General features: G+C 46.6%; 1 protein-coding gene across 5 annotated transcripts; it reads left to right on the forward strand.

Annotated features, from left to right (window-relative positions):
• Positions 1-1,116: 1,116 nt before the first annotated feature.
• On the forward strand, positions 1,117-20,448 carry CIDEA (cell death inducing DFFA like effector a). 5 transcript variants are annotated; one of them, XM_040479434.1, is made up of 6 exons: positions 1,157-1,592; positions 5,530-5,604; positions 9,718-9,862; positions 10,675-10,821; positions 17,790-17,971; positions 19,960-20,448. In XM_040479434.1, the coding sequence occupies exons 3-6, from the start codon at positions 9,731-9,733 to the stop codon at positions 20,105-20,107; spliced, it is 609 nt and encodes a 202-aa protein (XP_040335368.1). In that variant the 5' UTR covers positions 1,157-1,592; positions 5,530-5,604; positions 9,718-9,730; the 3' UTR covers positions 20,108-20,448. The 5 variants fall into 5 exon arrangements, with proteins under 5 accessions (XP_040335366.1, XP_040335368.1, XP_040335369.1 ...); XM_040479435.1 differs by having other exon boundaries at positions 5,544-5,604; XM_040479432.1 differs by lacking the exon at positions 5,530-5,604 and having other exon boundaries at positions 1,117-1,230.
• The last annotated feature ends 276 nt before the right edge of the window (positions 20,449-20,724 follow it).

Raw genomic sequence — 20,724 nt, forward strand, 5'->3', positions numbered from 1 at the left:
GGAAGGAAATTGTTTTTGGCTTCAACACACCTTCAGGCAAGTCAAATGAGGTATGTTGATCCCCATGCCCCTAAAGGGGAAGAAATGTGTGTTTGTTTCTGTGAGCTAAATTGAAGGATGCAGACAGAAGGAGCCATGTGTTAGGCAATGTGTTAAAACCAAGGCGAGTCAGGTGATGGGAGGCACAGGTCAGGCTACCACTCACAACAGGGCAGTCAGCAGTTACTAACAATTTCTGGAACCAGTCACTTGACCATGTGCAGGACAGTATGTACTAGGAACCCTATATCCCAGAAAGTTTCCGCCTTTGAAGGGGCTGGAATTGAGGGACTGTTTCACTCCTTAACCTGCTCGTGAGACTTCTTTGATTTTGCAGGTAGAGCTCCGTGGAATTCCTGACACGCCCCCCTGCCCTCTTCTGAGGTCCCAAACAAGCCGACTTGCATCTTCTGGTACGATTATCTGCGCAAGCAGGAGGCCGACAAAATCTCCCTCAGCCCTGGCTTGGTTTTTCTGTTGCCTCCCTTACTCTGAGAGTCTCTTCCCTAGAGCTAAAAGATTGTTAACCAAGTCCAACGGTCCGTTTACTCCTGCATTCTAAACACCCTTCTTACTGCCCCCAAATGCCCATCAGAACAGCCGCGGAGCACCTAACAGGAAGGGAGCCAATCCCCCGGCCCCACTTCCCGAGAATCTAAAGGGCGCTGTGTCCAGGTGTCTGCGGCCACTTCCTCGCCTTGCCATCCGGCTTGCTGAGCTTGGAGCGGGACGTCGGTAGGGGGCTGCAGCCGGGGCGCCCAACCCAGTGCGGCCCTGGGGGTAACTCATCCTGCACCTCATTCCACCGCCACCCCCGCCCCTCCGCCCGTGGCCCCCATGGGTTTGAAAGCAACACATCTGCCTTTTCACAGCCACAGCCACGCCGCCCAGGCTGCCTCACCTCTCAGAATGTGCAAGGCGAACAGGCTAACAACGACCTTTAGGGGACGCGCGGAGCAGCTGGTGGGTGGAGAGTCGTGGGGACCGTCCTCTCGCAGCGGTCTGCGAGAACCGCTTCCCCTCCAGGGGCCCGGAACTGGCACGGACCCGGGCGCTCTCCCGCGGGGCGGGCCGGCCGGGGCGGGGCTGGTGGCGGCGCTTTAAGAGGAGGGCGCGGGCGGCGGAGGCCGAGCCTGGGAGGGGGACCTTAGCGATGGAGACCGCCCGGGACTACGCCGGAGCCCTCATCAGGCGAGTGCAGCGCCAGCCAGGCTCTGGGCCACGCCTGCGCCCCGCGGCCCTGCGCCACCCATCCCCCTGAGCCCCCGCCCCCTGCGCTCTGAACGGTCTGCATCCCCCTGTGCCTGGCACCCCAGTGAGTCCCTCATTTCCCTGCGTCTCTCGTCCCCCGTGCGCCCGGTACTCCCCAGCACCTCTTGCGCCCAGCAACCCGGAGCGCCCCGAGGCCCCAGTCCCAGCCCACACGCCCAGCGGCTGCGCGGGGGTGCAGAGTCCGAGCCGGCCGCGCTTCTCCTCCCCCTCCTCCAGCTGGCCGCAAGTGCCAGGTGTGGCGCTCCCGAGGTGCGCGGGCATCGACGGAACAGGTGACAGTGGTGAGTGCGGGAGTGGCTGAATTTCTTGATGCTGCTGCAGCCGCCGGGGCAACCGAGGGCCCGGTCCTGGGAAACGCGGGCAACGCCTCCACGGTGCTCCCGCGCAGGGCTTCACGGGGACCTCGGGGTCGCGACGGGAGCTGGGGCGCTGCTGGTGAAGATGCTCGGCGGCTTTGGGATGGGCCTAAGGGCGAGCGCGGGCTCTGGGCTCCAAGGGGAGGGTGGGCTGAGCAGAGAGCGCCCCTCGGGCTCTGAACGCTCCCAGACCCCTGCTTGATGAGCCCACCCAGGCTTGTAACGGATGTATGGGGGGAAGCGCTCCCCCTCCTCGCCGCATCTGAGAGCGCCGACACTGCCCAGGGAGGGACCAGGTGCCTTCCGAGGCTTCTTAGTCTTCGCTCCCTTCCCGGGTCTCGCCACCCGCTGGGGGGCTGATGGCACCGCAACACTTCCCCGCCCCCCCCCCCCCCACCCAGCTGTCATTCATCCTCATATCTTGACGTATCCAAACCCGTCCTTGCTGATAAAATCCTACAAATATTGCATGGAAGTAATTCTCAAGTATAGACTTATGGAAGGGATAGTGCTTCTCTAAAGATCTTCAAAGTACTTCAAAAAGGATAGAGAAGCCCTTTGAGTTCTTTAAAATGCGGGTTTCAGAGGTGATCCCATCTGTACCAAAGAGCAGAGCGACAGGGTGGGTTGAAGGGGCAAGGTGGGGAGGGAGAATCACTTTACAAACTAGTGCGATCTATGGAGCTGAACTTGCCGTGCGCAACCCTCAAGGTTAGAAAAAGAGCTAAAGAGCTTCCAGGGACGCCTGGGTGGCTCGGTCGGATAAGCGTCCGACTTCGGCTCAGGTCATGATCTCGCGGTCTGTGAGTTCGAGCCCCGCGTCGGGCTCTGTACTGACAGCTCAGAGCCTGGAGCCTGCTTCCGATTCTGTGTCTCCCTCTCTCTGACCCACCCCCGTTCATGCTCTGTCTCTCTCTGTCTCAAAAATAAATAAACGTAGAAAGAAAGGAAGGAAGAAAGAAAGCTTCCAAAATGTAAAGGCGGTCTGTCTGAACAGCACTGGGCTTTCACTTTAAAAAACAAAAACAATGACGTCAAGTAGTAAGGAACCAGGGAAGGTGGGAAACAGACTTGTTTCCTGCATCTTCCCTAACTCATGTCAGCATGAAGGTGAGCCCTGGGTTTCCTTGTTGTTCTCCACCCCCCCCGCCCCCGCCCCCCACAATCCCACTCCCAGGGGGTAACAATTATTAGTTTAGAATCAGTCCTCTGCACTTCTCCCCCTCAAATATGCAAATATACCCACTCAGCCACTTCTGTGAACCCTGAGGAGGTGGCAGGCTGATTTAAGGACTGCTAAGAAGGCACCCTTGATTCCTGGCTGGTATTGCCTGGAGGAGGAGGAGGCAGAGCCTTCAGAATTAAGTCTGACCCTGCCCTTCCACCTGATCCCTATAACAGGATACCGAAATCCAAAGTGCATCTGTGTAAGGTTTCCACTGGGTCAAGTGTGTATGAAAGTGACTTGCTTGTGAAATGTGGGCAAGTCAAAACGTAAGGAAATGTCTACTCAAAGACACCCTCCTTCTGAGCTCGGCAAACTCTAAACGTGAGTGACTATTTGTCAGGGACGCACAGTGCAGTTCTTTCAAGAATCTACCTGCTTCCAAACGAAACTGGAAGAAAAAGGATCCATATTACTTGTTGAAAGGAAAACCCTGTCCTTCCCTGCCCTTCTTTAGAACCACGTCAAGGCTGAAGACCCACGTGAGCCACCGACAGGGTAAAGGCCATGTTTGTTAGTTACAGTCTTGCTGGACTTCTGCCTCCTCTGTGTTCCTTAATTTAAACTAGCTGGCCTTAACTCTTTTATTAGTGGAGGATTGCATTTTGCCAAAGAAAAAACTTCATCCACATATACATTGTGTTTTAAGGTCAGCAATCCTAAAGTCTTAAACTAGTCATTAGTTTGTTAATCGTCTGTGATCCCTCGAGGCCTTAGGGCAAAAGCTGCCTGAGGTCCCTCAGCACAGCTCCAGACGTCAAGGATGTCCATACCAGTGTGTGTTGTCATACGCAAAGCCACTCAGCCATTGTGTCTGTCCATGCTAACGTTCATGCCGACCTTGAAGTTGTTACAGAGCTGATATGTATTATACTGTGTGCAAAATTGCTGTTTTTGTTGCCATTTGGTAGGTACATCTTTTCTTTCCTTGAACCAGGAACTCTAGGTTTTGTATAGCTGGCATTTCAGTACACATTTTACCACTGTCTTTTTGTTATAAGCGAGGAACTGCATTTTCTACAAGTAAATCTCCCAGGTTACTGATGCTTATCCCTTCCTGGGTCTAAACTGTTATTTTAATAACATTTCCAAGTGTTCAAAGACTTCATGGTCATATACTGAAATCAAGCATTTCTCTAGGCTGATCAAGGCACAGATGTGAGCCAGCCGCCGTCGCTGTGGGGCAGACATCCCAATGTGTGTAGCCCGTAACATGGCTCCCGCACTGCTGGGGAAGGAGGAGGCATCACTGAGGCTGACGCTTCTCCAGCTTCTGCCAGTGGGTTAGACCCTGCACCGTCCTGACCTCTCACTGAGACCCAGCCAGGCCGGATGGGTCCCGTCTATTTTCAGTCCTGTCTGTTTTCAGTCCCGTCTGTTTCTCTGCATTGTTGTATTTGACATCACCACTTCCCTTCTTAAGGTGCTCCTTGTCCCTAGGCTTTGGTAGTAGTGGGTGGTTGGCTTGTCGTACCTGCTTGTGCGCGTTCTCTCACGTGGGTTCCTCCTTTCTACCTAACAAGGAAATGAAGGGCCCTTCTCTCTGAATGTTCCCCGGGGGCAGTACCTTACAGGGCCTCACGGAGCCACCTCATCGCTGCTGACCCCAAAGTATTTCTCTCTGGGGGAGGCTTTGTTCCCAGGTCTGCCCTTTTCCTTCTTATTCCACTTCTGGAATAAACATCGGTCCATACAGTGGCATAAAAACATGCTTGTTTATGACTCATGGAGGCTAGCTTCCTTTTACTGGAGTGAAGTTCACCTCTGCCGTCAGTCTGTGGCCTGGCTACACTTTGCTAAGTCGAGACTTCTCAGTTCACTTGGGGAAAAATACAAAGGCTTCTCTGTTTCCCTCACTTCTGGGAGATATGCCTCTTCACAGTTTTTAAGAATATTCTATGAAGCCTGACTACTCTTTTTGTCTCAGTTCCCCCGAAACAATCTGTTTCCTTGAACAACCTGTTTCCTGGTTTTTCTTTTCCTTTTAGTGAGCTATTTCCTTCCTGCTTATATGGTTGTCTGCACTTTCCCAGGATGGGAGGGTGACCAGTGTGTGCTGTCTAAGGCTTCTCCAAGCTCCTGTCTCAACTTTGATATATTAAAATATTGAGGGGAGAAGAGCAAGACATTTTAGATCTTGCACTAATAGCCAGTGACATAAAATATCCTATTAAGGGGACCAGGAGTGGGTTGGATCAATACCTTGCTTTCTTCATTTAGCTAGCTAGTTGTTTTGCTGCTCCTTTAGCTGGAGCAAAGTAAATATTCCTGGGGGCGCCTGGGTGGCTCAGTCGTTAAGCGTCTGACCTCGGCTCAGGTCATGAGCTCGCGGTTTGTGAGTTCGAGCCCCGCGTCAGGCTCTGTGCTGCCAGCTCGGACCCTGGAGCCTGCTTCAGATTCTGTGTCTCCTCTCTCTCTGTCCCTCCCCTGTCATGCTCTGTCTCTCAAAAATAAATAAATATTAAAAAAAAAAGTAAATACTCCTATAATAGTTGTTAAATAGGTTTCATGTACATAAAATTTCATTTAACTCCTTTTTATATTATCTATAAGATAGCCTGGATCTTGTACAATTTGACACGTCAGATCACTCATCCTCTTCCTAGAATGGCAGGATTTAATTTTCTTGTCTTCAAGGATTTTTTTTTTAGGTGTGCTCCGTAAGCCTTTTCTCCAACAATGACCCAGTGCCCGGTTAAGGAAACATAATGGGTAAGAAGAACAATATGGTGCGTATCTTTTTTTATTGAGGATGGCTGTCCTGAGGGCAGCGTGGGGAGAGGACCAGAAATGACTGCCAGCACTTGTCTAGTCCAGAAGTTAAAGACAATAAGGACTTTGTATAATCAACTGTAGTATGTAACTGGAACACTGGTGCTTACTGAGGCGTGATCGTTCGCATCCAATGAGGAGGTACAGGACCACAACTAACTAGGTCAAAGCTGTTCATGCCCACAAGGTGTGTCATTGGCCTCTAGCACCTGGACCTAAGATTCCAGCACATGAACTTTGTTCTCCCATTTCTCAGATTTTTCTCCTAGCCTGTCTTGTACTCAGTGAATGGATCGCGTGCCAATGGCAGGCTAGGTGCTGTGGGGAAGTAAAAAATGTACAGACAGACCCTGGCCTCAGTGAGTACAGATTCTAGAAGGGCTCGAGGACAACGGCAAGGAGTTCTTGCTTTGCAGGGGGAAGAGAGGCTCATGCTGGTGAGGGTCCGGGGTTCCTCTGCATCATAGGAGGCTTTTCACCTTGTAGGGCAGGCACTGTGGCGCAAAAGTGGGAGCTGGGTTCAAACCCCCGTTCTAGCTCTTGCTAACTCTGACCTTATTCATTTCTTAACTTCCCGAGCCTCACTTTTATTCATCTGACGTGCCTGTCTTGTCAAGGTATTAGGTAATGCACTAATGCGCACGGGTCTGGCATAGAATAGAACTAGTCTCTCTCTCCTCCTCATACAGACTTCACCGTCGAGTTTAAGTTTCAGGTGCCATGATTAGGTTGCCAACAAAGCCAATTCTCAGTGTAAAGCATCTGAGGTAAAATCCTCATTGCCCCATCTACCAGATCACCAGAGACAGGACTGTGAGCAGGGGGCTCTGTGGCACCAGCTCAGCAGAACGTGGGCATCTTGTCCGTCAGGTTGTGTAACCGAGGAACCTGGTGTAACTCCTTGTCATCAGGGCAAAAGTTCAGAGGCTGTGTGCCAGCCCCACCGCTGTGTCAGTTCAAGGCTTGGATTCATCTGGTGGCTCTCTGATCAATCTAATGGGGAGCCTGCATCAGAGGCCAGTGACCTGCCACGATCCCCTTGCCGTTGCCTCACTAGGAACAAATAACGCAGTGACTCTGGCGGCCTAGAAGGGAAAGGAGCTGTCAGTATTCACCGAGACCACTGTGGTCCTTTCAACCAGAGCAGCCCCAGACTGATGATTAAGTGATGTTTATTGCTTGAGGTTAGAAGTCCAGAGATAATTATGTCCTACTTCGTTTCCTTGTTAATTGAGTGACCTTGAGAAACCACTCTGAGCCTCGGTTTTTCCCATCTGGGAAATGGGGTAATACTTTCCTTGTAAAGTTGTGATGATAATTAGTTAGTATGTATAAAAAGTTAGCATAAGCTGGCCATAGCAAGTGCTTGGATGCAAGCAGTTAGGAAGCACTAATATGATGCTAGCTGAATACACTTCAGACCAAACCTGTGCTAACAATCTGGGTCTGATTCCTAGAAAGCCCCCCCCCCTTTTTTTTTTTGCCAAGGATAATATGTAGATACTCACTGAAACTGGCTGGTCATGCTATGAGCATGAACTTAACCTGATGGTTTTTGAGAGCCGGTTCATTACTACACTATCAGTTTCTCATATAGAAAATTACTTGCTAGATCATTGAATTTTCACTTATGTCCATTTGTAGAACTTCAAGTTAGACCACATACTATTGAAAACTTATTTGCCTAGCACTAATCTAGGCATTATGGGAGATACAACAAAGAAGCTTTTTCCCTGAAGGAAATTCCAATCTAGTTGGGAAAATAAAGCTTAGATAAATAAATGGCAATATGTATGTGTGGATGTGTGTGACTGTATGTGTGTAGGTATATGTGTTTGGATATGTATAAAATAAAGTGCTAAGTCCTAGGTGATAGTATAAAAGCCCCTACAATTTTAGCCTTCATGGGGTTAATCTAGACGGTCCATTTTATGTGTCAGAAATCAGTGATGTCCTCACTTTGTATCTTCTGTAAGATTGTCCTAAAAATAAGGCCCTTCATTTCATTCTTCTGAATCTCACTCTACAAGTATTTGTCCAGATCGTCAACAACGACTTGAGTGCCTGCAGTAGGTAGGATACTGTTTAGGTGTGAGGCCAGTGCAGCTGTAGGCTCTCATCCCTCGGGGCCTGGGGGAGATTAAGTGAGGTCATGTGTCACTTCTCACAGCACCTGACATGAAGCGAGAGCCACGTGAACTATTGATAACTTATGTTGATATTCTTTCCAATAATTTCTTTGTGGGTATACCCCTAAATTTAAAAAGCCCACCGTCCTGGGTGAAAACTATGCATTTCTAGACTGTTCTCCACAGAAACTGAACCAGCTCCTAGTGCCACCAGCAAGGCACATCTGTTGCCCCTTATGGAGTTACTTTTAAATCACTTCTTGCATGTGTGTTTGAAAGCATGCACTGGTGTGTCAAAGGTGGTTTTGCATTCCTTTGCCATCAAAAGCTTCATATGCTCCATGGGGCGCCTGGGTGGCTCAGTCAGTTACGTGTCCGACTTCGGCTCAGGTCATGATCTCGCAGTTGGTGGGTTCGAGCCCTGTGTCAGGCTCTGTGCTGACAGCTTGCTCAGAGCTTGGAGGCTGCTCCAGATTCTATCTCCCTTTCTCTCTGTCCCTCCCCCGCTCACACTCTTTTTCAAAAATCAATAAACATTTAAAAAATAATTTAAAAAATGAAATCTTAAAAAAGTGTTAAATAACTACTAAAGCAGTAAGCTTCTCATTTATCCCCCATTTTATATATATACATAAATGTATAATAAATATTTACATACATATTATATACATGTATATTATATATGTATATATAATATACATATATGTATATATACATGTACATATACATATACATATATGTATATATAATATGTATGTATGTATAATTTGACAACCAAAGGTTGGAGGTTTTCTCCCTCAGAAAATTGTCTTGATTTGGTTTTGTTCGTTATTTTCCCTCTCTGTGTCAGTTTATTTTATTTTTTAATAATTTTTTTATGTTTATTTTTGACAGAGACAGAGCACAAATGAGGGAGGGGCAGAGAGAGAGGGAGACACAGAATCGGAAGCAGGCTCCAGGCTCTGAGCTGTCAGCACGGAGCCTGACGCAGGGCTCTAACTCATGAACTGTGAGATCATGACCTGAGCCGAAGTTGGATGCTCAACCAACTGAGCCACCCAAGAGCCCCTGTGTTAGTTTTTTTTAATAGTGAAACTTTGAATTAATCCTTTGTTAAATGTGGAATTTACTCCAAAGTGTCATGTGACATATGGCCCAAAGTTCCTTTCCTTCTCATTATTCCAACAACAATTATTATAGTGTTCTGTTGTTCCTCATCTTTTCTAAGTTAATTTCTAAATGTTAGTTTATTGCTCTAGTGACCACTATATGGATTTTCGATTCCTGGCTTAGTTTTACAATATGTAACTTTTGTGTGTGTACCTAATTCTTTAACTCTACTTGGCTAATTCATAACCTCTTAAGACTTTTCAGCAATAGGGGTACCTGAGTGGCTCAGTCGGTTAAACGTCTGACTTCAGCTCAGGTCATGATCTCACAGTTTGTGAGTTTGAGCCCCAAGTCAGGCTCTGTGCTGACAGCTCAGAGCCTGGAGCCTGCTTCCGATTCTGTGTCTCCCTCTCTCTCTGCCCCTCCCCTGCTTGTGCTCTGTCGCTCTCTCTCAAAAATAAACGTTAGGCAAAAAAAAAAAAAAAGACTTTTCAGCTATAAAACTCATGTTTGCAAAATCGAATTCTTATTTCTTTTTTGAGTTTGATGCTCTTACCACTTCTTTCTCACATATTTACTACAAGGACTTTGAATATTCTAGTAAAATAGGCATAATGATGGCTGTGGTTTTTAATTGTTTGTGTTATTTGTTTCTTGGATATCAGGATTTTCAATGATCCCCAACTACTGATTTTCTTTCTTTCAGATGCAAATATGAAAACTGTTTTAATTTGTATACTTCAAACCTCTCTTTGAAGATTCCTTTTTTGAAGATAAGTCAAAGATATTTTTTACTTTTCTCTTCCATTTCCAGGCCCCTGACATTTATGGGATCACAGACCAAGAAAGTCCTGCTAACCCCCCTCATGCACTCGGCTCGCCCTTTCCGGGTCTCCAACCATGACAGAAGCAGCCGGCGAGGGGTGATGGCCAACAGTCTGAAGGAGCTTCTTAGCAAGGTGCCAGGAACCCCGGGGCTTTCCCATCCCTTACAGGAGGGCCCCTGACTGCGTGCAGGGCTATGGGCTTAGATAGTAAACCAGGGCAGAGACAGAAATGCCACTGTCATGGCCTTGGAGAGTCTGAGGGGAGAAGAAAAGAATGAAAGGGAACATTATTACATCTCTGTACCATAAAAGATTTAGCTACAGACACAAAAGCCTTAAAAACAGTCATCAATTGATAATACAGCCTTTCTTCTTTGACAAGGGAGAATACAGGGAAACAGCAGCCTTTGGAAATCTGTTTTTGGTTATAAAGCCCAGAGAAAAATAGTCCTTAATCTAAAACAGTGTCCTAGATCACCAAATAAGGAAGAATCACAGACTCTCTGGAGTCTGTGGAGTCAGGTTATGGAAGCATAACCCACACAGAGACACCTATGGAAAGAAGAAATGAACATCCAACATGCAGACCCTGAAGCAAGAGAGGGTCAGATGCGTGATGTGAGCCTAAGGCTCTTTAAATATCATTCTGTTGCATTCTTCATTTTATTTGGCAAAATAAGTGAGTAATTATAGAAACTCTAAATTTGATTCGGTGTCTTCATTAATCTCATGTCCTTGAGATCTCTGAAGAAGATTGGTCCATTAAAAATCTTCTCTTTTTCCAAGCCAAGACTGAGTCCGAGATGCCAATGAAGGTAGATCTTTATCTTTAAAGTTTTAGCAAAATCAGATCACTTCTGAATCTATAACTTAGTCAATGGCTTTGAGTGGTCAAAATGGAATCTCTTCCTTTATTCCATGTCTCTGATGTGTTGTCAATCTAGACCCTGGATGCCTTAGTTATCACCAGCGGACTGGTCACTTTGGTGCTGGAGGAAGACGGAACCGTGGTGGATACGGAAGAGTTCTTTCAGACCTTAGGAGACAACACACATTTCATGATCTTGGAGAAAGGGCAGAGGTGGACACCGGTAAGCAAAAACACTTGTCCAAACGGCGACCGGGCAGACTTTTTTACCCACAAAAGTGCATTCCCTACTTTGGTGTTGACTTGTCCTCTTTCTGAATATGAACTTCATATTCACCTAATAATTGGATCTGCTACCCTCAACAGGATTCTTAAATGTGTTTCTAGGGAACTTAGCATCTTAGTGAACCTGGGCTATAGGATTTAAAGCAAGCAGTTCTGGGAAACAGGTTTAGGCCAGTAAGTAGCTATGGGTCCTTTTAAAGCACACAGATTGACCTGGTGACCATTCACTGTCTCTGTCCTCAGGAGGCCAGCAAGCTAACACAGCCAGTGAAATTAGGTGTGTGTGTGTGTGTGTGTGTGTGTGTGTGTGTGTGTGAATGTACAGTGATTTAGAAAGGTAAACAGAGGGGTGCCTGGCTGGCTCAGTCAGTAGAGCATGCAGCTCAGGTCATGATCTCTTTGTTCGTGGGATTGAGCCCCACATTGGGCTCTGCGCTGCCAGTGTGGACCCTGCTTTGGGGTTCTCTCTCTCCCTCCCTGCTTGTACTCTCTCTCAATAAATAAATAAATAAACATTAAAAATAAATAAAATAAAATAAAATAAAATAAAATAAAATAAAATAAAAAACAAACCAAAAAAGAAGAAAGGTAAAGAGATGGAATAAGACTTCTATGTCCAGGAAAACTACAGATTATATACATATCTTAGAAAACCTTCCCACTATAAAACACCTAAAAAAGTAAAGCAAAATTTTAACACGTATTTTATATGCCTAACTGACCTTCCAGAAAGGAAAATCTTCAGAGTCCAAAACTTTTATGGGAGCCAGAATCTAGAGAAGTGATGTCTTACCCCTGAGCACCTCACTCATGGCCATCCACTGACTTCAGTGACTTTGGGCTGCAGTTTTGACAGGTGCTGGCAGGACAGGAGACAAAGTCTTGGGCTGACACAAGGTAAGGGGCCAGATTTTAGATGCCCACATAAAGCAGAAGAATCTTAAAGGTCTCTCCCAAGAATCTGTGGCCACCAGCTGCCCTCATGAGGTTTCCAAAATACCCAAGAGAATATCCAAATTCCAAAAATACCCAAGAGAGCTTTTAGTTTCCAGAGCCCCAGGAAGGGAGGCATCAGTGGAAGGAGTTTATTCATTGAGTTTTTGCTCACCTGGTCCCTCCCTCCAGCCCCAGTGACCCAGGGTTGACCATGCCCCCACATAACCAGCAGGAGAAATAGGTTCAGAATGAATCAAATCACAAAACGTAAGGACTTAAAACACTATAAGTGAGAGTAAGCAGAAATAATAAAGTCAGGCCTCCAAAGACCTCAGATGTTGGAATCATTGGATACAGAGTATAAAATAAGTGTATTTAAAATGTTCATGGGGCGCCTGGGTGGTGCAGTCTGTTACGCGTCCGACTTCAACCAGGTCATGATCTCACGGTCCGTGAGTTCGAGCCCCGCATCGGGCTCTGGGCTGATGGCTCAGAGCCTGGAGCCTGTTTCCGATTCTGTGTCTCCCTCTCTCTCTGCCCCTCGCCCGTTCATGCTCTGTCTCTCTCTGTCCCAAAAATAAATAAACGTTGAAAAAAAAATTAAAAAAAAAAATAATAAATAAATAAATAAATAAAATAAAATGTTCAAAGAGTAATCAAAACTAAGAAGGGACGAGAGGTAATCCAAAGGACAAGGTAGACTTGAAAGAACCAAATAGAATTTCTGGAAGCGAAAAACACAACAATTAAACAGAGACAGGCATCACTGAAGATAATAAGAAAAAACCTGGAAGATCTGTCTCAAGAAGGTTCCCATCATGTAGCACAAGAAGGTAGAGGTAGAAAACACAAAGGAAGCTGGAGACATGACTGAGAAGCTCTAATATATGTTTGACATCCTTAGGGTGTAATGTTTTTGTTGTTGCTGTTGTTTTAAACAAGGCTGTACATAAACCATTTTTTAGCTGTTGTTGTTTTTTTCTTTTTAGTAGGCTCCGCACCCAACATGGGGCTTGAACTCAAGGCCCTGAGATCAAGGGTCACATGCTGACTGAGCCAGCCAGGCACCCCTCCATAAACCATTTTTTAAATGACAATTACAACTCCATTAAGAGTTTTGTTCATCAAACGATACAATAAAGTATGTAAAATAATAAGCCACAAGTGAGCAGAAGGTGTTTTCAACATAACCCAACAAAAGATTAGTATTTGATAAATTTGGGGAACTCACAGAAATCAATTATGGAAACAATGGACACTCTAATGGAAAATGGGCAAAAAAACCATGAACTGGTATCTGAAGAATGGACAGTAAAACATAGTAAAAAATTTTCAACCTCACTGGTGATTAGGAAAACGTAAGTTAAAACCACAATAAGATACTCTTTTACATGATTAAATTTGGTATTATTAGGGTTTTCCATTTTTTAAGATGTGGAGCAATGAACTCTCTTACACTCTCACCAGCAGCTGTTTAAAACAGTTTACCTTTATCCCATAGAATTGAAGCACCACCTATGACCTGACAAGCCCTCTCCTAGACGTACAGTCAGCACACAGACACCCAGCCATGTGCTTCTACATAAATACATGTAAATAAATACACAGGTGACTATCCATTGAATGGAATATGCTTCGGCTGTGAAAATGCATGAAGTACAGCTACAGGGATCTATATGAATAAATCTCATCAACTCTGTTGAGTGAAAACATCACAGGATAACCCATTAAGCAAGTAATCTTCAAACTTTTTGACCTCAGGACCCCTTTACACTCCTAAAAATTAATGAGGACCCCAAATAGCTTTTGTTTATGTGGATTTCAGTGGAGTCTATAGATATCCATCAATCAGAGGTTCTCAGCTGGGAGCGATCTTACCCCTTGTCTGAAGACATTTTTGGTTGCTACAACTGGGATGAAAGAGGTACTGGTGGCATCTAGTGGGTGGAGATCAGGATACTATGAACTATTCTACAAGGCACAGGACGGCCCCTGTGACAAAGAGTTATCTGGCCCCAAATGCCAAAGTGCCAAAGTTAAGAAACTATAAGCTATAGGGGTGCCTGGGTGGCTCAGTTGGTTAAGTCTGACTTTGGCTCAGGTCATGATCTCATGGCTCATGAGTTTGAGCCCCACATCGGGCTCTGTGCTGACAACTCAGAGCCTGGAGCCTGCTTCAGATTCTGTGTGTCCCTCTTTCTCTGTCCCTCCCCCACTCACACTGTTTCCCTCTCTCTCTCTCTCTCTCCCTCTCTCTCTCTCTTAAAACTAAATAAACATTTAAAAAAAATTTTTAAGAAACTATAAGCTATATAGATATTACTTATATTTGAGATTAAAGCTGAGAAAATTGTAAATACGTATTTTAAATTAAAATTAATTTTAATTTTAAAATTAAATTTAATTAAATGTAATGTTGAAAATTAAATTACTAAAAATAATAACCCAGTACTGATTAACTTAGATTATATATTTTTATTAAAAAATAACTATTTTCCAAAACAAAAATATTTAATAAGTGACATCTTTTTACATTTTTGCAAATCTTTTTAATGCCTAACCAAATAGTAGAAGATGGCTACATTTTCATATCTGCTTCTATATTCAATCTGTTGTAATACATTGTTTGGGGAAGAAAGTGGGACCTCCCACAGATATGGAGTTAGAAAAGGGAGAGCATTTTAATGGTCTTTTCAGATCATTGAGGATATTCTTCTTTGATATGACACCAAAATCCATTAAGTGGTCTTTTCCTAAAGGCTGCTGCAGCGTGGAATCTGAGGGCATACCAGTGAAGTTTCCGGTTTCATTGGAACCATTGGTTTATCTTGTGCTTTGGCTGGATCGTTTTCCCAGGGATGATTTTATAACCTCATGCATCGGTTCTTTAGAAAATGTTGATTTCAGGGGCACCTGGGTGGCTCAGTCGGTTAAGCGTCCGACTGCAGCTCAGGTCACGATCTCACGGTCCATGAGTTCGAGCCCCGTGTGGGGCTCTGGGCTGATGGCTCAGATCCTGGAGCCTGTTTCCCATTCTGTGTTTCCCTCTCTCTCTGCCCCTTCCCCATTCATGCTCTGTCTCTCTCTGTCTCAAAAGTAAATAAACGTTAAAAAAATTAAAAAAAAAAAAAAAGAAAATGTTGATTTCATTGAGTGACGCAGGTTTCTCAGCTGGGTAGTAGAAAATTCCTCCACTCATGAGAGAAAGAGAACAAAAAAGGCAAATTTCACCTTGGTGTTTATTATGAAAATAGTTTTGATCTCTCAGCCCCCTGAAAGCGTCTCTGGACCTCAGGTGTCTCCAACGTACATTTTGGGAATCTCCACATTTAACCGATTATAGATAATCCGAAAATGTACAAAATTAGCAATATGATGTTTGAGACTCGTGTGTGTGCTAAAAATAAAAGGGAGTGATTCACAGCTTAGATGGTCTCCTCTTGAGGGGAGGTGGAAGAATATAACTGGGGAGAGGCTTATGGGTGATAACAGGTTGCCAACATTTTATCTGGAGTGGTGAGTATACCCATCATCTACCCATGATACATACAGATCAGTATGTGTACTAATATCCTTATCAAATATTTCATCATTTGTCCAACTGGAAAAAAGACTACAGACCAATTATAAAAAACATAAAATTTAAAACATAGTATCTCTGAAGCAGGTGAGGAGATCATGCCAGTAGATTAGAAGAGCATGCGGTGAATTAGACAAATCAATTATTTATTTATTTATTTATTTATTTACTTTAATTTTAGCTTTTTTTTTTTTTGAGAGAGAGCACGCAAGAGTGGGGGAAGGGCAGAAGGAAAAAGATTGAATCTTAAGTAAGATCTGTGTTCAGTGAGGAGCCTGATGCAGGGCTCAATCTCATGACCGTGAGATCGTGACCTGAGCTGAAATCGAGAGTCAAGTTGCTCAACCAACCGAGCCACCCAGGCTCCATCAGACAAATCTTTTAAAAGGCAATCTTGAGCTGGACTACTTTTTGTTTGAGAAATATGTTTTGGGCAGTATAATAGCCCCCAAAAAGGTCCACATCCTGATCCCTGGAGTCCAGGGAGGTGTTACTTAGCAAATGGACCTAGCAGGTATGATTAAGTTAAGGATCTTGAGCCAGGGAGACGGTCCCAGATAACCCAGGGACCAGTATCATCCTGGGGTCTTCACAGAGGGAGAGGAGGGTCAGAGTGAAGGCCAGAAGCAGAGAAAGAGGAGGGGAGAGGTGAGAAGCTGAGGAATGAGGGCTCCTCCAGAAGCTGGAGAAGGTGAGGGGGCCATGTGTTCCCGGCAGCCTCCAGAAGGAACCATACTTGGCGGCTCGTTGTGAACTGCCAACCTCCAGAATGTAAGGGTCTAAGTCTCTGTTATTTCAAACCACTAAGTTTGAGGCCAATTTTGTTTGACTCGGATGAGAACATCCAGCCAAGAACTAGTCACCAGAGGACCCCCTGCATCTTCAGTCTGAGTGCCTCTGAGGCCTGTGAGGAAGCAGCACCCTGGAGCCCTTTCAGGGTGAGGCAGGGGGGCAATCATTTCTTCTTCTTGAGCCAGCGAGTTAGAGAAATCCAGGTCACCAGCAGATTAGCTTTGTGAGGGCTGGGTTTTGATTTAAGACCAGACTTAAGGAAGACATTTAGGGGGAATAAGATAAAAGCTTCCATATGTCAGAAAGGAGTACAAGGCGGTGAGAAAGAACAGTGGGAGGATTACAGGTAAAATTCCCCCTTTTTATTCTGTAATCTTAATTTTTACTTTTATTATTTTATTTTTTATCAGAGAGAGAGCCAGTGCATGAGCAAAGGAGGGGCAAAGGGAGAGAGAGAATCTTAAGCAGGTTCCACACTCAATGCAGAGCCTGATGCAGGGGCTCGATCCCACGGCCCTGGGATCATGACCTGAGCTGAAATCAAGAGTTGGATGCCCAACCGACTGAGCCACCCAGGCGCCCCTGTAATCTTAATATCTAAAAATGATGTTTCCTAACTGCTGGAAAGCACCCCCTAAAGGGGCAGCAGAAACTCTTGTGTGTTAAACAATGGGTTTTACCGTCAATATCTCCTGTCTGTGCGGGAGGAGAGAAGGGTGGCTCCACCAAGAAGCATTTGGACACTTTTAGGGGAATTTATGTTTTAACTTCACATATAGTTGATTATTGGCATTGATGAATTTAACATTTATAGCCTCAACTGCCCCCAACCCCAAAGGTTCCGGAGACGTAGTAACTGTACTGATTGTGTAAATTTGAATACTACAAGATCTGTGTGTGAAGCAAGCCTGTAGGGAGAGTCGCCCCTGGGCTGGCATTTGTACCTTGGCATGGCTTCTTTCTCTTCTTGCTCTCTGCAAAGCTTTCTATGGGGAGGACGCTACCGTGCTCTTTATAAACCTGGGGATTGACAGAGGTCTCTGGCTTTCTCCCCTGACCTAAAGGCTCTACTGATGTTTCAGGAGGACCTAGAGGGGCGATTGTAACCCATGTCCCCAGGAGGTCTGTTTCCATCCAGGGTGGTGACTAGAAAACACAGGAAGCCCTGCGAAGTTCTCACCCTGCCCCTTTCTTCAGCCACTTGATTCTGAAACTTTCTTCCCGGCAGCCTCTTGTAAAGTGGAAATAGTGCTCCCTGCTCCTCTTTAAGCCAACGGTGCTACAGTCCTGAGACTGTCCGTGTCCACCAAACACAACCATCTACTGAACCCCTACAGTCCAGCCCCGGAGCCACACCGCACTCATCCCACGTCACTGAACTGAAAGTAGCTTAGGGAAGGATACTTTCTAATGGGTTTGGACGTGATAGCAGTATGAGCGCATTGATGGGCTGAAACCATGCCTTAGGTAATTAGCAGCTCAGTCACTAGCAGATTTTAAACCAACAGAGTCAAAACTAGCAAAAACCCAGAATTACACAATTTGCACATCATAGCCGGAGATGCTCCATAAGTCTCTTCCTCCCTCCATGGTTCTAGGGTGGTAACCACGTCCCAGCCCGCCAGCAGCCAAAGAAATCGGGAATAGCAAGAGTCACCTTCGACTTGTACAAGCTGAATCCCAAGGATGTCATTGGCTGCCTCAACGTGAAGGCCACCATGTATGAGATGTATTCGGTGTCCTACGACATCCGGTGCACGGGAGTCAAAGCCCTGCTGAGGTAACAGACATGGGGCTCAACTGGGTTCTGGAAACCGCGCCTGGGCCATCCCCAGCCTGCTGCTTTGCACTGCCAAGCGCAGCCCCCCGGGGGCCCTGACCTGCCTGGTAGCTGCTGGCGTTCACGAATTCACGATGTCATACGGTACTTTTCCTCTTACACCCAGACTTACGTCAGAAAACAGAGAGTCTTGAGCCAAGGTGTATATACATTTTTTTCTTCAGGGACCATTAAATACTAAATGGAATCAAAACTAAATAACAAATATGAAAAGGAACCAAATTTCTTTTAAAAACTAGGGCTGTGCGCTTTAAAACCTTTATTCTAAGCAACGGCAGCTAAAACGGAGCCATGGCGATTCTGACCCGGTTTGCACAGAGTAGCCACGAACCCCGGAGGAATGCTCTTTGGTATCTTCTGTATTACTGCTAACTTGAACCTAGCAGCAAGGTGGCATGGGCCTGTGCCTTTTCCACATACCCACATGCCCTGGCAAGGGCACTGTCGCCCCACAGGCTGAGGCCAGTCTGGCAGATGCGGGAGCCTGTACAAGACAGATCCCCAATCCATACCCGCACCTTTCTGAACAAATTCTGTATGTTCACCAGGAATACTCTGTGGTTGTAACCAGGCTGGACACCTGCCCTGAGGCCTGGACTGAGAGGGACATCCATGGTCCCACCCAGCTTTGCCTCTGAGCAGCCAGCTGTGTGACCTTCAACGGGTTGCTTAATGTCTCTGAGACTTGGTTTCATCATCTTTTAAAAGAGAAGGTTGCTCCTAAGTGCTTTGATTGCATAGGCTCTAAACACACCTACTCCTGTCCTCTAGTAAATTCGTATTGATCCTCTAAATAACCATTTCCTGTGGAGGGGTGGATGGAGGGGGGAGAGACAGAAGGTCTAAAAAGGTTGCAGCGGCTGACAGCAGCTTTGGAAGGAAATGCTTTGGAAATGAGACTGGCCTCCTCTGATGGGGCCCCAGGCCCTGGCACAGAGGGATCTCAGGCAGTGGCTTCTCAATGGCTTCCATTTCCCTCTCAGAACCATTAATGGCCAACTCATAGACAATTGTCACTGTGCCCGTGTTGAAATCTCAATACCTGACCCCCCGGGGGAGCTTCCTCTTTTAGCTGAGATGGGAGAAAATAGCTTGATTGATTGGTTTTCTAAAATGAGACAGGAGAGTTCTAACAACTTGGAAAAGTATGATGAAGAAAGTAAACCTCACCTAAAATCCCACCTCAACAAAATCTTTAAGAGGCAAATTCAGTCTTCTTGTCACTATTTCTTACCATCTGACATCTGGTGGCACCACAAGCAGCCACAGAAGTCACCAAAGTCCCCACATCAAAGGCCTCACACCAGGGTCCTGTTGTGGGATCCCAGGGCCAGGGGGCTCTCCCGACCAGCACAGCTGACCCCCAGGCCTTGTGACATGACCGGTCTTTAAAACTGGAACGGAATCCTTTAACTCTGGACTCGGTAGAGAGTAAGAATTCGAGTCAAAGCCACTTTTTTAATCTGAAATAACAGGAATGCCAGCCTCAGCCCTGAGGCGTAGAGGCCACAACAGGGCCGAGATGGGATGTCCCGGCCACCCTAAGCAAACTGGGTCACAGGACCAGTCTCCTTCAGCTTCTCCTTTCACACCTGACTTGCCTGATTTTAGTAACAAGCCCCAACACCCACGGTGGCCAGAGGACAGGACTCACTGTGTGCTCTCAAGAGCACCGTCAGCCTACTCAGGGCTTCCTAGCTCCTGAACAACAGGCCACGTTTGGAAGCGGCTACAAGGAAGGTGGTCTTCGGCCTCGTGCATCAGCATGTGCACTGTAGCAGGCCCTGGTGGGCTGGGGGGTGGCTCCTTCAGTGAGCGGTGCCTGCTCTGAGCGGATGTTTGGGGGGAGGTGAAGGATGCCCGCACTGTCTGCCCCTCGCTGGCCCAGAGCTCCAAGCCTGACCTGTGCCCCGTCCCCTTTGTTGCAGGAGCCTGCTGCGGGTCCTGTCCCACGCCGCCCAGGTGACCGGACAGTTGCTCATCTACATCGGCACGTACATGCTCCAAGTGCTGGGTGACATGGACGAGCAGAGCCCTCCCCGGTCACACTCCAGACGCGGGTTCACAAGTGGCTAAGGATGCACGCTGCAGGGGACCCAGCCGGCTCTCGACCCAAGTATTCGCTCTCAGATGATGAATTTTGAAGATGCTTCTGTTCTAAACCACGGGCACTTGCACAAGGCCGGTCACTTGTACTGGGGGGTGGCACGCAGGGGAAGGTGGAGGGGTGGAGGCACACGAAATGGGGGCTGCAGGAGGGGACGCCCTGAGGGGAGGAGATTCGTAGGGGCCTCCGTGGGGACAGGAAGGACCAAAGGGCAGGCTAGTGTGGTGGCCCCGGAGCCGCACAAACCTGTGTTAGGCCTCAGCTCCTCACCTCCTGCAATAAACCGATCGATTGCAAGAGCTACTTTTAATACGGGTAATTCTTCCTTGTGTCTCTTCCACGTTCCCAACAAACGGCACTCCTGCATATAAGCAGAAGTCAGCCAGGATGCCCTGTCATGTTTAAGTCCCTGTTAGTACTCGATGCCAGTAAGCTAAGGAGATGTTACTCTGGGGGTGGGGGGGGGGGGCGGGGGTGTTCTGTGGGTCTTGAATGAGCCCAGAGGGACCCAGAAGCTTCAGAACCTAAAGTTCTGGAGGGCTTCAGCCAGTGCTTATAGCCTTTTAAAGAAACAAAAACCAAAAAA

The sequence above is a fragment of the Herpailurus yagouaroundi genome, unplaced genomic scaffold (genome assembly GCF_014898765.1).
Source record: "Herpailurus yagouaroundi ecotype Mexico unplaced genomic scaffold, PumYag 142, whole genome shotgun sequence".
Lineage (NCBI taxonomy): Eukaryota > Metazoa > Chordata > Mammalia > Carnivora > Felidae > Herpailurus > Herpailurus yagouaroundi.